This window comes from Schistocerca piceifrons, chromosome X (assembly GCF_021461385.2).
Source record: "Schistocerca piceifrons isolate TAMUIC-IGC-003096 chromosome X, iqSchPice1.1, whole genome shotgun sequence".
In the NCBI taxonomy this organism is placed as follows: Eukaryota; Metazoa; Arthropoda; class Insecta; order Orthoptera; family Acrididae; genus Schistocerca; species Schistocerca piceifrons.
In genome coordinates, this window is record NC_060149.1 from 233,851,169 (window position 1) to 233,865,831 (window position 14,663).

Here is a 14,663-nt window from a genome sequence, read left to right on the forward strand (position 1 = left end):
CTTATTGCTGCAGTATTATTCTGCAGTACCGGCATACAGTAATATCCTTTGTTAGAATATTGGTTCTTACGAGCCAAATCTACGAAAATCTAACTGAAAACTAAAACAATGAAAAATTCCTTGAATTCTGCAGAATTACCAGGCTTTTCCCCTTTTCTCCCGGATGAAAAAATTCCCGTATTTTTGCCAGATCTCCTGGTTGTCCCGGGTCGTATACACCCTGTTTATGGCACTTCACAAATGAATCAGTGCACGCATCCAGGATAGATGGGGTGTATCATCATACAGATAAATGTGCTCTTACTGTCAAGTTCTTTGTAAATGTGACTCAAGTTTATAAGCACTGAAATAACATCACATGCCCTCTCAACCTATGGAGTTTCATTTTGTTCCCTACTCTCCTTGTGGGGTGCCTCACCTTTTTTGTCAGGTAGTGTATTTGTAGCCGATTTTGTGGTCTACAAGGTGTGGAATTTGTGACACAGAACTATCACTTCTGGCAGTTAACAACGACATTAACCCATCTGGGCAGTGAGTCAAACTGTGTGTGAATGACAAATATGGGTATGTCAATCCATGCTGTTTGAACTCTATGCCAGAATTCATTAATCATAGTGGCTTTTGAGCTAGTCTCTAAGGAATACATGATCAGTTATTTTCAGTGGGTTAGAGATATGGAAAACATGCTGATCAAGACGACAGTTGAACACCCTCTGCATTGAGGTAGGTCATGACAGCATGGGAAACATGTAGTCTTAAATTACCTTGTTGAAACATAATGTTACAGAGACCTCAAATACGGGGCACACACCCACTGGCTTTAAAATGTCGGAAGTGTTAATATCTTCTGTCCAGATTAAAACCTATGCAAACCAGACGTGATTATGTTGTGTACCCAATGGCATCTCATATCATACACCAGGTGCTGGACCTGTACTACAATGATGAATGCAGTTTGAAAACGTTCATTCTCCTTGGAGCCTCTACACCAGCATACACTCATCATGGTGTTGTATACAGAATGAGAGCGTATCTGAAAAGATAACACGGTGCCACTCCTGAGAACAGTGTTGTCATATGATGCGCCACTGTCAGCATGACTCACTCTGCTGTTATTCCAAGTGAAGCTGCAACAGTGGTTCATGGTGCTCTAGACATTGTCATCTTATCCATGAGGATACTTGTATTGCTGCAAATAAGTCCATTTTACAACTCAGGGTATTCCAAATTCATAAGACAGCCATGAGATCCTAAACAACATACAACAACAACAATAAACTAGTCTTGATAGACCACAAACCTGCCACTATGGAATTCCGACACACACACACACACACACACACACACACACACACACACCGGTAGCTGTTTCTCCTTCCACACGAGGCAGCATAACGTTCTCGCGAACAACCAAGATTCAAATGTTTTTAAATTTCTGAATGAGTAATCTTTACTTACATATAGAATGTACATAGCTTTACTCCTACCTACTTTGCCCAGCTGTATTGGAATGTTTATCATTTGTGTATCCCAAGTATGCACGACACTACGTGCCAATTTGACATTTGTTGCACATTGTCTTCATAGTGTTGCAATTTTAATGGTTAGCAGTGTATGTAGCTTCTCTCTCAGCAAATAGTCGATCACTTTTATGACTCTCTGGTGATAACAAAATAAACCCATGCAAAATTATGTAACTGTTCTTTGTACCATTTCCCTGTGAGAAAACAGGGAGATGCTACATGGAAGAGGAACATTATGAATGTAATGTGGTAAGACATGGAGACAGGGAAACAATACTCAACAACAGGTCTTACATGTGTTCTGAAAATAATTTCTTCACAGATTTGTAAAGCTTCCCAGAAACTCGCTCAACAATTCTCTGTCTCATGATTACTTCCTTTATTAAGAGATTTTTGTGACTGTTCCATATTGTCACATGCTCATCGCACCTAATTCATAAACACAAGCAGCTATCTAATTTTATACTCATTAAAGATTGTGGAATGTTGACAGACTGCAATAAATGCCATTAATTGCGTAATGATAGAAATATGCCATATACACATTTTATACTTGGGGAAGCAACTACAAGATCTTACCTCACACATTATTGGGTAATTGGTACATTGATGCGTGCCACATAAAGTCTACTTATGCAATACATTTGTCACTAAACAACCATTTCTTTCAAACTTCTTGGCAGATTAAAACTGTGTGCCAGACCGTGACTCAAACTTGGGATCTTTGCCTCTCATGGGGCAAGTACTCTACAACTCGGCTAACCAAGTACGACACACAACCAGTCCTCACAGCCTTACTTCCATCAGTACCTCATCGCTTACCTTCCAAACTTAACAGATGCTCTCCTGTGAAACTTGCAACACTAGTACTTCTGGAAGAAAGACTAATGCAGAGACATGGCTTACCTACAGCATGGGGGATGCTTCCAGAATGAAATATTCACTCTGCAGCAGAGTGTACAGTGATATGAAACTTCCTGGCAGATTAAAACTGTGTTCAGCAACTCTCTCGCATACACACGACCATTGCACTCCACTATATGATGAGTAGCAATCTATCTCTTTCATAATATTGTCATTATTCTATCCCAGATTTTCCACTGTTTCTTGGTGTTACAATAACTGTGATTTTAACATTTTTTTATCTAACTGGAAAAGCTCAAACAACAGTGTTATTTCTCTGAGTGAAAGACTGAAATCCTCACCAAAACTACAGAAATACAGTTAGTGAAAATGAATATAAAAACAAAAGGCCATATATGTCATCTATTGCTAAGTTCATTTTTCTAACTGAAAGCTGAGATATGGGATATAAAAAACAGCAAAAGAAAAATAACCACTGTACATAGCTGAAATGTATCTGCTAGAATGCAATACAAATTAATGACATCACATGCGGTGATCACAAATGACAATCAGTCAGGCACTCATGCACAAACACGAGGGGAACAGTTTTTTAAATGCTTTTTCCTTTTCCACATATGACACTTCACCTCAATGAAGAACCGTTTTTCTTGTTTTGTTTCAAACATCATAAAATTCTACAAAGTGATGGAGCAATTACAATGACAAGGTACATGAAATTGAAAATCAGTAGGGAACAATGGCAGCAATTAATTTAGACCTAAAATCAAATGTCTGAGAATAACTACTTCTAAAATAAAGGCTTCCAAAGCAAAGCAAAGCAAAGAGTTTCAGAAAACATATTTCATAGCAGAGCCAGAACTGGAGATACAAATGTTCAGCGAGAAAAAATACATTCAAATAACCTTTGAATCCTTAAAATATGTTTACAAAAGTGCAGTATGTTGAATAAAACCAGAATATATAAACTGTAACTCACATAAAAATGTATTACAACTGCTGATACAAAAACACCTATGCTCTGGAGCAAGTCTCCAATTACATGTATCACTGCTGCCCTGACGTTTATGCCAGATCTGCTATGGCTGAATTCACTGTGGGTGTGCCCGTGTGCACCTCTGAGACTGTTACAGGATCCATGCAGCACCAATCCCATGCTAAAACAAAATTAAATCATAAATATCCTCTCCACAACTTTCCATATTAACTGCAATACACCACCGTATTTCATACCATATTTTAATTATTCAAATAACTCTTTAAATAAATCATTCATAAATAAATTAATCTTTTGAGAGTTTTAAAAATGGCACAGACCTAGTGGGAGTAATGTTTCCAATAGAAACACAGAAAGAAAAAATTTCAAGCTTATAAAAACTACACCACCGAGAGCCACAAGGGGAAACAATGTGGAAGATAAGGGCTGAGTAGCTGCAATGATGAATGTGACCAAAAGTTGGTAATTACAAAGTAAAAACCTTCCTTGTCTTTACCCCCCCCCCCCCCCCCCCCACACACACACACAAATAAAATAAAACCACACACAAAGAGATGAATGCAGCAGTCAACTACTTCCGAAATTTTTAGCAAGATTTGTCTAATCTAATAAACCTGCCACATGCATTAACAGTAGCAGAATTTAATAGAAGGGTTGGATGAGTATCCAATGGGGCTGTGACACAATGATTAACTTCCATGAAATACAAGATCGTAAGTATCTTAAAAGGGTTGCATGAGCTCAGAAAGTCACTTTTCGATCCACAAAGGATTTCCTACAAATATTAATTCATGACTGACTCTCTGAAGGGATGTTTGGAGAACATCTGACCCCCCCCCCCCCCCCCCCCCCACAATTTAATCCAGTTGGCATATCCGCAAAATGCTGTGATAAATAATAAAAAAGAAGGATACACTTATTTACAAGCAAGGAATTTCCAAATGCTCAAAACTAGGTTGGAGCACTACCATGGCATGAAAACCCCATTTTTTCTAATTTGAACCCACATAACCTTTTACAAATTGTGTTACAGAGATCGGTTTATGTTGGTTGACTTTGTCTTACAGTGTCAGGCTACTGCTGGAAACTAATGAAATGCTATAGCTCAGTATTTTTTATATTTCTTCCATCCACTTGTTGAGGTAATGATACACACCAAATCTGGCTCTCTATCAAGCTGACTGAAGACATATGTGCTATTAGGTACTTATTCCATAACATTTCCATCCTGTCAATGTCCTATCATTTATATTTTCATTTTAGCTGTTCTATTTGTTCATATGTATACACTTTAGTGATATTATAATGACCACCTACTAAAACTGTAAGTAAGTGTTTCCCATCTGCACTATGCACAACAGCCAGAAAAGGTGTACGAGAGAGATGTCTGGTGCTGACATGTCTTCTTGTGTGTATGGAGCTAAGTTGTCTGTAGAGCTACCCACAACTGATGAAGGCTGTGATGTGAATGATTCACAAAGTGAACATGACACAGGTACAAAGTACCTTCCAAAATGCACTGTATGGTGGCTTCCCACGTATATGAGTAGGCGATGTGGTCTCACAGATGTTCAATTGGTCAAGATCTGACATTCCCTGATATACATACATCCTTGACCAGTAACACATCTACATATGTAGTCTGCAAATCACTGAACAGTGCATGATGGAGGGTACTGTGTACCAATATTTATTGCTTCCTTTCTTATTCAGTTTGCAGATGAAGCATGGGAAAAAGAAGAGTCAGTATGTTTCCAAATTCACTGAAATTCGTGTTATTTATTCCAATGGTGCCAAAGCAAGATATATGATGCAGTAGAACTGTTACACAGAGTACACTGAATAGTGGTTTTCTAAAGTTACCAACAGGGTTTCAAAGGAAATAATGTCAATGCCTTTCATCAGGACTACTTGATAAGTAATTACATATTTAAATTATATGCTAGCTGTCACATCTAGGCAGTTGTAATAATAATGAGAGCCGAGAGTGTCCTTTGTTTTGGCAGTTTATTTTAATATTGCCCATGCTCTTCCTGATTTCATGACTGCTCTGATATTTTGAGGAGATTATAATTATGTAAGGCAAGCAGTTAACCTATGATGTGTCACACACTTCTTGCTGTTACAGCTTTTTCTTACCTAAATTCTACAGGTGACAGATTTGACAAGCAGCAGCTCCAAAAAAGTTTCGAAGTTTCCAGAAATATGAGGCTGAGTATTTAGCTACACCTCAATGTATTTACTCTGCTAGCAGCCTTAGCACATCTGAGAGATGGTACTTCACGCATACTGTCACTTAGCTCGATTCCTGCTCCAGCCACAGATACTGTTGGGGGAAGAATAGCTTTTAGTAAGCCTCAGTGTGAGTTCAAAGAATTCTAATTTTACTTTCATTGCCTTTTCATGAGATTATGTAAGTTGACTATTATGAAAGTACACTCTTGGAATTTTAACAGTAAACCACATCACGGCACAGTGCTCGTCTCTTTGTAATATCTGCTACTGAAGTTAGATAAATATTTTCATTATACTTTTGCACTTACTAAGTCAACCCATGATGAAATGTCATGCTCTTCCTTGTATCTTGTCTATTTCCCCTCTCAATACTACAGTGAAACCCCGCTTTTACACTTTTCAAGGGACTTTTAAAAAAATTGTGTAAAATGTGGGGAAAATAATGTTTTAAGCTGTGAAAGTTACGTATAGGATACCACTTGTATTTTAGCACTTTGTGTATGTGCACATAACAGGCATCAAAATACTTGTTAGGGACTTGTTTATTATCTAATAAAAACTGATGATATAATGGGAACTGATAATTGGGATGCAGAAATGTTTGTCTCAATTTCATACGTCATTATCAATGTTTTTGGAATGCCTGCAGCTGTTATTCATTATTTAAATAATGAAACTCTGCATCAGTTACATATTTTTTCATGCTTAGCACAGTGTTTTTCGAGAATTTTTTCTCGATATCAAGTGCAAATATTTACATAAGTATTTTGTGTGGTGTTTGCATATGTGGTGTTCTGCGTCTTTTGAACTGTAGTCATCTTTTTCATGTTATCTGGTACTGGGCTTCTTCAGTTATGTTGGAAACCACAAACACACAAACTATCATTCACATTGTTTTTTGTGTAACATCACAAAAAATACATACATAAATATTGCACTTAACAAAGAGAATAAATCTTTGAAACATGTTTTGCTCAGCATGAGAATATACATAATTCGCGCTGTGTTTAAACCAAAAAGATTTGAGCAATGCAAACTGAATGAAGGTGTCAACGAGTGCTACAAGCAGCCAAACGAAAAAACACAATAAATATGGTTCAACAGAGGTGTGATGATGATTACGACAATCACAAAACTGTGCATGCGCTGTAGAGACAGTTTGGAAATGGTTGTGATTGGTCATTATGCCTTTATTCATACGAACCTAGTTACTTCTATCAGTCACCATGCAGAGTAGAGTTTGGCAGTGGGAGGAGATACAGCATGAATTGTTCCAACTTATACATGTTTAGCAGTTTAAATCTGCTAAGTAGAGCACCCTGGTGTCAAGAAACTTAACCACACAATGTCTGTAAACACTACTTGAAGGCCAACATCATGCCAGCGTCATTTTATGTCAGTTTTTTCCCCCATGAACAATTTTTCATAACGCATAAATTGTGGGAAAATTATAAATATGTTGATGCAAAATCAGGTGTGAATTAACATTGTGGACATAGGAAATTTGACGGGAGCAATAAAAAATGTCATAAACGGAGGGAAATTGTTAATTCTGGGAAAATAAAACCAAACTTATACTGTACCTAGTAAGGGCCCTGGACTCGGGAGCAATACTCAAACTTCTGTCGGATGACGGTTTTGTATGGTCTCTCTCCTTTATGGATAGACTACAGTTACTGAGGATTCTTCCAATGAATCTCAGTCTGCCTTCCCTACAATTCGTTTTATGTGGTCAAACCACTTAAAATCACTCTGTACACATACTCCCAGATATTAAAAGGATGTGACTGTTCAGCAACCATGTAATCAAATAACAACAGATCTCCCTGCATACTTAGCATAGTACATTTCATTTGTTTATGATGAGGGTCAACTGAAGATCCCAGCACCAAGCATCAAGTCCCTGCAGATCTTCCGGCATGGTGTTACAATTTTCTATCACTGCTATTTCTGTATATACAACAGCATCATCTGTATAAAGCCTCTTAGAGCTTCTAATGTTATCCACCAGGTCATTTATGTGAACTGCAAACTCTAATGTTTTTTTTTTATTCAAAAAACTTTACCAACAGCCGTATGTTTTGTTTATTTTATTTTATACCTCAAATGCTACCAGTTTTGGCAACTCAATATTGCCACCTTCAGGACCTATACACTATTATTGTATTAACAATCTTATTGAATGGTGCCAGTGTCACCCATTGGAGTTAGTGTCACCTGTTCACAGGAATCTATTGCATGACGATTGGATTTATGATTCGAGTTTTATGGCACCATTCGATAAGATTGTTAATATGATAATAGTGTATGGGGCCTGAAGATGGCAATAATGAGTTGTCGAAACTGTTAGTATTTGAGATATAAAATAAAATAAACCAAAACATGTGGCTGTTGGTAAAGTTTTTGGAATGAAGAAAAATATACCAGCCAATGCCCCCAGGCCATAATGGACTGACAGAAATAGCAAACTCTAATGGTCGTTCACATTTAACTGGGGGTAGGTTGAAAGATGCTTTTACATCAGACCCGAGTGAGATGACATAGTGGTTAGCAGACTGGACTCGCATTCGGGAGAACAGTGATTCAAATCCGTATCCAGCCATTGTGATTCCCCTACATTGCTCCAGGAAAATGCTGGGATGGTCCCTTTGAAAGGCCGTGGTCAATTTTCTTCCCCATCCTTGAAACAATCCAAGCTTGTGCTCCATTTCTAATGACCTCAATGTCGATTGGATATTAAACCCGAATCTTTCTTCTTTTTTACAACAGAAGATTTCTCTGCATTAAGAGTGATGGATTTTCTACACACTCTTTAGGTCAATCACAATTCTGATATGATTTTTCTTATGCTTATATTCTGTTCATTACTATTACTAAGCACCAACTGCACATAAATGTATCATTATGAACATGTCGTTTTGTATATTCCAAGTATGGAGTTCCATTACATACTATGATGGATTACTAATCTAAATAAACAAGTATTTTCTTTAAAGCCAGAATCAGGAGGAAACAACAATAAAAAAACAACCAGAACATTATCTATATGTCTTGTCTAGAATTTCTGGAGGGAAAATTGACACACAATTTTTGGTGTGACATCATGTGCGCTGGACTGCTGTTGAAATTGCTCGTCAATATTCTTAAAGTTTTAGTCTTCAGTTACTTATTTTAAAATTTATTTGTGTTAATATTTGCTGTAAAAGTAACTTATCAGTGGATTTTCATTAATCTCAGTCTTTCTTCCTGTTTTAGTGACTCGAGTAGTCTGTTATTTGTGAGTGTGCTTACGTCGTTCGTCCAAGCCTCACGCCTCAGTAGTGTGTTTACATTTTGTGGCGTGCAGTTGCACCTGTAGTAGTCATAAAGCTAAGTACTGACAAAGTTATTTGTGCACTGTTATGCAATTATTAAATTTAATAGTTTTTAGTGGTGTTTGTGGTGAAATAACGAAGTTGTTTAGTAAATTTCATGCTTTAGTTTTCAGCTGATGTTTCTTACTGTTTCTTGTGAAATATTTCAGTAAAATTTTCATTCAGTGTTTTAACTTTGTTGAGTGTTCCAGTGGCCACTTGAATTTTTGGTTTTAGCTAATAATTTTGTGAAGTTTTGTTGGTATTGGTATTAGTTGTGGTTTAGTAGTATTAATACAAGTAGTTGCTTTCTTAGTACAGACAGAATTTTGAGAGCGTTATTGTTAGTTCTATAAATAGCTCTACTGGTGTAACTGAACTTACGTAACGTACACGTATAGTTTATTTTCCAGTAACTGTAGAATTTTACCATGAGTGAGAAGTGTGGCCTCTTTTGTAGGTTTGTGAGTAGTGGGTTAAGGTGTGGGATTTGTTCAAAGTATTTGCATTGGGGGGAATGCAGTGGGGAAGCCTGTGGGCATTCTACCGCTCTCCTCTCCTGGGAATGCAGAATCTGTAGTAGAAATAAGTTGATAGAGGAGCAAGAGCGTAAGATCTGTGGCCTTCAGGTGCAGTTACAACACGCAGAGAAGGAACTAGATACGTTGAAGAGGGTGAAGCGTGCTGGGGAACGGGAACTGGCAGTTGACAAGAAAGCAGCTAGGAGGAGGAGGTATTCAGACAGTTACACCTTGTGTATATGCAATACATTTGACCAACTGTCAGAGTTGAGTGGAGAGGAGCCTCTTGTAACTGTAGGTGTAGGGAACATTTTGTATATGATGGTGCAAGAAAAATGATGTTGGTAGATCTCCTAAACTAATATGATCTGATGCAGACTGTTTTTTTCCAACTAGGGTACAGGGGAACAGTAGCACAGCCATAGACAATATTTTTATCCATTCTTCATTACTAGATGGGCATTCTGTTAGTAAAAGGGTGAGTGGCCTTTCAGACCATGATGCACAAATTTTAACACTAAAAGGCCTTTGTACTCAAACCAATGTCATATTTAATTACAAACTATGTAGAAAAGTTAATCCAACAGCAATACAGAGTTTTTTAAACCTTGTCAAGGAGCAAGAGTGGCAGGATGTTTATAGTATCGATAACTTAGATGATAAATACACTATTGGCCATTAAAATTGCTACACCACGAAGATGACGTGCTACAGACGCGAAATTTAACCAACAGGAAGAAGATGCTGTGATATGCAAATGATTAGCTTTTCAGAGCATTTACACAAGGTTGGCGCTGGCGACACCTACAATGTGCTGACATGAGGAAAGTTTCCAACCGATTTCTCATACGCAAACAGCAGTTGACTGGCATTGCCTGGTGAAACGTTGTTGTGATGCCTTGTGTAAGGAGGAGAAATGCGTACCATCACATTTCCGACTTTGATAAAGGTCAGATTGTAGCCTATCACGATTGCGGTTTATCAGATCGCAACATTGCTGCTCGCGTTGGTCGAGATCCAATCACTGTTCGCAGAATATGGAATCAGTGGATTCAGGAGGGTAATACAGAACACCGTGCTGGATCCCAACGGCCTCGTATCACTAGCAGTCGAGATGACAGGCATCTTATCCGCATCACTGTAACGGATCATGCAGCCACGTCTCGATCTCTGAGTCCACAGATGGGGACGTTTGCAAGACAACAACCACCTGCATAAACAGTTCGACGACATTTACAGCAGCATGGACTATCAGCTCTGAGACCATGGCTGCGGTTACCCTTGATGCTGCATCACAGACAGGAGCGCCTGCAATGCTGTACTCAACAACGAACCTGGGTGCACAAATGGCAAAATGTCATTTTTCGGATGAATCCAGGTTCTGTTTACAGCATCACGATGGTCGCATCCATGTTTGGCGACATCGCGGTGAACGCACATTGGAAGCGTGTATTCGTCATCGCCATACTGGCATATCACCCGGCGTGATGGTATGGGGTGACATTGGAAACACGTCTCAGTCACCTCTTGTTCGCATTGATGGCACTTTGAACAGTGGATGTTACATTTCAGATGTGTTACGACCCGTGGCTCTATCCTTCATTCGATCCCTCCGAAACCATACATTTCAGCAGGTCGTGTATGGGCCTTTCTGGATACAGAAAATGTTCTACTGCTGCCCTGGCCAGCACATTCTCCAGATCTCTCACCAATTGAAAACGTCTGGTCAATGGTGGCAGAGCAACTGGCTCGTCACAATATGCCAGTCACTACTCTTGATGAACTGTGGTATTGTGTTGAAGCTGCATGGGCAGCTTTACCTGTACACGCCATTCAAGCTCTGTTTGACTCAATGCCCAGGCATATCAAGGCCGTTATTACGGCCAGAGTTGGTTGTTCTGGATACTGATTTCTCAGGATCTATGCACCCAAATTGAATGAAAATGTAATCACATGTCATTTCTAGTATAATATATTTGTCCAATGAATACCCGTTTATCATCTGCATTTCTTCTTGGCGTAGCAATTTTAATGGCCAGTAGTGTACAATGCTTTCCTTAACACATTTCTCATGCTCTTTGAGAGTTGCTTTACATTAGAACACTTTTAACGAGGTACTAGCAGTAATGGGCAGCCCAGGTGGGTGACTAGTGGGATTAGGATATCATGTAGAACAAAGCGGGAATTATATCAAAATGTTAGACGTAGTCACAATCAATCTACAGTAGCCCATTACAAACAGTATTGTAAGGCACTTAAAAATATTCTTAGGAAGGCAAAGAGTATGTGGTATGCAAATAGAATAGCTAATTCACACGCTAAAATCAAAACCATATGGCCAGTAGTGAAGGAAGTGTGTGGTCAGCAACACAAGGTTGACAATATAAAGTCAGTTCGCAGTAAAAATGTGTCTGTTACTGATAAATCAGATATATGTACAGTATTTAACAATCGTTTTCTGAGCATTGATGGTGAATTAAATAAAATTTAGTTTCTACAGGAAATCATAACTTTCTTCGCAAATGCCTTTCTGAGATTGATGTCTGAAATACTCCTCTGTAATACAGACAAGAGGGAGATTGAGTCAATAACTAAATCAATGAAGACTAAGGACTCTCATGGTTATGATGGAGTGTCTAGCAGAACATTCAAGTACTGTGCTGCACATATTAGCCCTGTATATAGCCATATTTGTTATTTTTCCTTTAGGAATGGTCAGTTTCCTGAGTGATTAAAGTACTCAGTAGTAAACCCGCTTTATAAAAATGGAGAAAGGGATAATGTAGATAATTTTAGACCTATTTCTATGCCATCAGTTTTTGCAAACGTTATTGAAAAGGCTGTGTATGTAAGGATAAATGATCATTTTATATCACACGATTTGCTATCAAATGTACATATTGGCTTTAGATGTCGTTTAACAACTGAAAATGCTATATTCTCTTTTCTCTGTAAGCTACTGGATGGGCTAAACAAAAAGGCTTCGAACGCTTGGCATATTTTTTGATTTAACTAAGGAATTTGTGTTGATCACAAAATATTGCTCCAGGTGTTGGACCATTACGGAATACGGGGAGTAGCTCACAATTGGTTCACCTCTTACTTTAGCAACAGGCAGCAGAAGGTAATTTTTCACAATGTTGACAATGACTGTGATGTGGAGTATGAGTGGGGTACAGTCAAGTGGGAGGTGCCCCAGGGATCAGTGTTGGGGCCACTCCTGTTCCTTATTTATATAGATGATATGCCCACTAATATTATAGGTAACTCTGAAATATTTCTGTTTGCTGATAACACTAGCTTGATATAAAGGATGTTGTGCGCAACATTTGCTTGGTTTCAAATAGTGCAGTTTACAGTTACTAACACACAATTCAACAAATCCTGACATTTTAATTTCACAGAATAGACATACAATTAGTGAAACTGAACAGTTCAAATTTCTAGGTGTTCAGATACATAGTAAACTGTCGTGGAAAGTCCATGTTCACGATCTTGTTCAAAGACTTAATGCTGCCGTTTTTACTGCTGGAACAGTATCTGAAGTGAGTGATCGTTCAACACAAAGATTAGTCTACTTTGCTTATTTTCATTCACTTATGTAATATGGTATTATATTTTGGGTAACTCTTCCCATTCTAAAAGGATATTTTTGGCTCAGAAGTGGGTGGTTCGGGCAATAAGTGGTATAAGTTCACGAACCACTTGTAGACCCCTGTTCACGAGCCTGAATATTTTGACATCGTCTTCTCAATGTCTATATTCCTTACTGGCATTTCTTGTTAACAATATTAACTTATTCCCAAGAATAATCAACTTTCACTCAGTTAATACTTGCCAGAAATCAAACCTGCATTTGGATCAGACTTCCTTAACTCTTGCGCAGGAAGGTGTGCAGTATACTGCAGCATCCATTTTCAATAAGCTACCACCAGAATTCAAAAATCTTAGCAGTAATCCATGTGCTTTCAAATCGAAACTGAAGAGTTTCCTCATGGGTCACTCCTCCTATTCTGTCGAGGAGTTCCTTGAAAAATTAAGCTGATTCTTGTCATATTGTTGATTGTGTTTACTTACCAAACTTATGGCTTGACTTTTTTTAGGTCCATAAACATAATATTTTTATCTGTTATTACTTTTAAGTTGTAATTTCATGTATTGGCACATTCCATGACCTTGGAGATTTGCTCCTCAATTTGGTCTTATGGAACTTTTTTGAAGTGTAAATAATAAATGAATAAAGTGGTTAACCATTTCGACATACTTCACAAAGCCAACGTAACACAACAAATATTTTTGTATAAATTTGCACCATGCAAAAGTAATGACAATTATTAGTGCTAAATAATGCAGATTTACACTATGATTATGATGATCATGGTGCTGAAACTGTTATTTGTTTTCAGTGTCCCATTTGTCAGTAGCATATGAAATATTATGCAAGCAATTGCCTTACTCACTATGTCATTTCTCTTGGCAAAAGTTCTTTAATGAAGATTAATTGCTTCCTTTTACATGCAGTACTTAAAAAGATCCTCTTTCATCCCATTTTGTTGCATGTGCTGCTTTTCCATCAGTTGAAGCAAATTTATGATGGTTTTTGACAATTTTCAATTTTTATGCACATCACAACATCCTGATATTTACACCCACCTCTGCTACTAGATCCAAAGAACCACTTGCAAAATTCCTGCAATTTCTGATGAAAACCTAAGTAAGACATGAAAAGACATACAAGTATTTCTCAGTAACCTGAAACCTTTTCTCCCTGAAAAGTGACCTGAAGGGAGTTAACACAAAAAGTTTAAGGGAAGAATTATGTGTCATTACCAGAATAGCTACTGAGTCAATGGACCATGGCTCGTCACAAGAAAACGCTACACACACAATGTTCTGTTGCGTTAGCAACTTACTAGTTCTCTCCGATTTTAATAAATGTATGGGCAATATCAGTATATATTAATACTTGCTACTTCTACAGAGACAGCAGTTTTACATTCCATAGTACGGCAAGTGTTTGTATGATATTTATCTGAGCTTGGTTGTCGGTAGGGTTCTTTCCCTTAATCCAGTTTGTTTATTATGGTCTATGGTACTTTATGAATCTGACAGCATTTCAAATTCCCCACCCAGCCCACATACTGACATCAACATTCAGTCAGAAATAATT

General features: G+C 37.9%; 1 protein-coding gene across 1 annotated transcript in view; it reads right to left on the bottom strand.

Moving 5' to 3' along the window:
• The window catches only part of LOC124721919 (zinc transporter 2-like), an 88,948-nt gene that overhangs the window by 29,923 nt on the left and 44,362 nt on the right, over positions 1 to 14,663 (bottom strand). Inside the window, exon 5 of the mRNA XM_047247071.1 lies at positions 3,367 to 3,544. Coding sequence (XP_047103027.1) covers positions 3,367 to 3,544 — 178 coding nt within the window. The remainder of the gene's footprint in view (positions 1 to 3,366; positions 3,545 to 14,663) is intronic.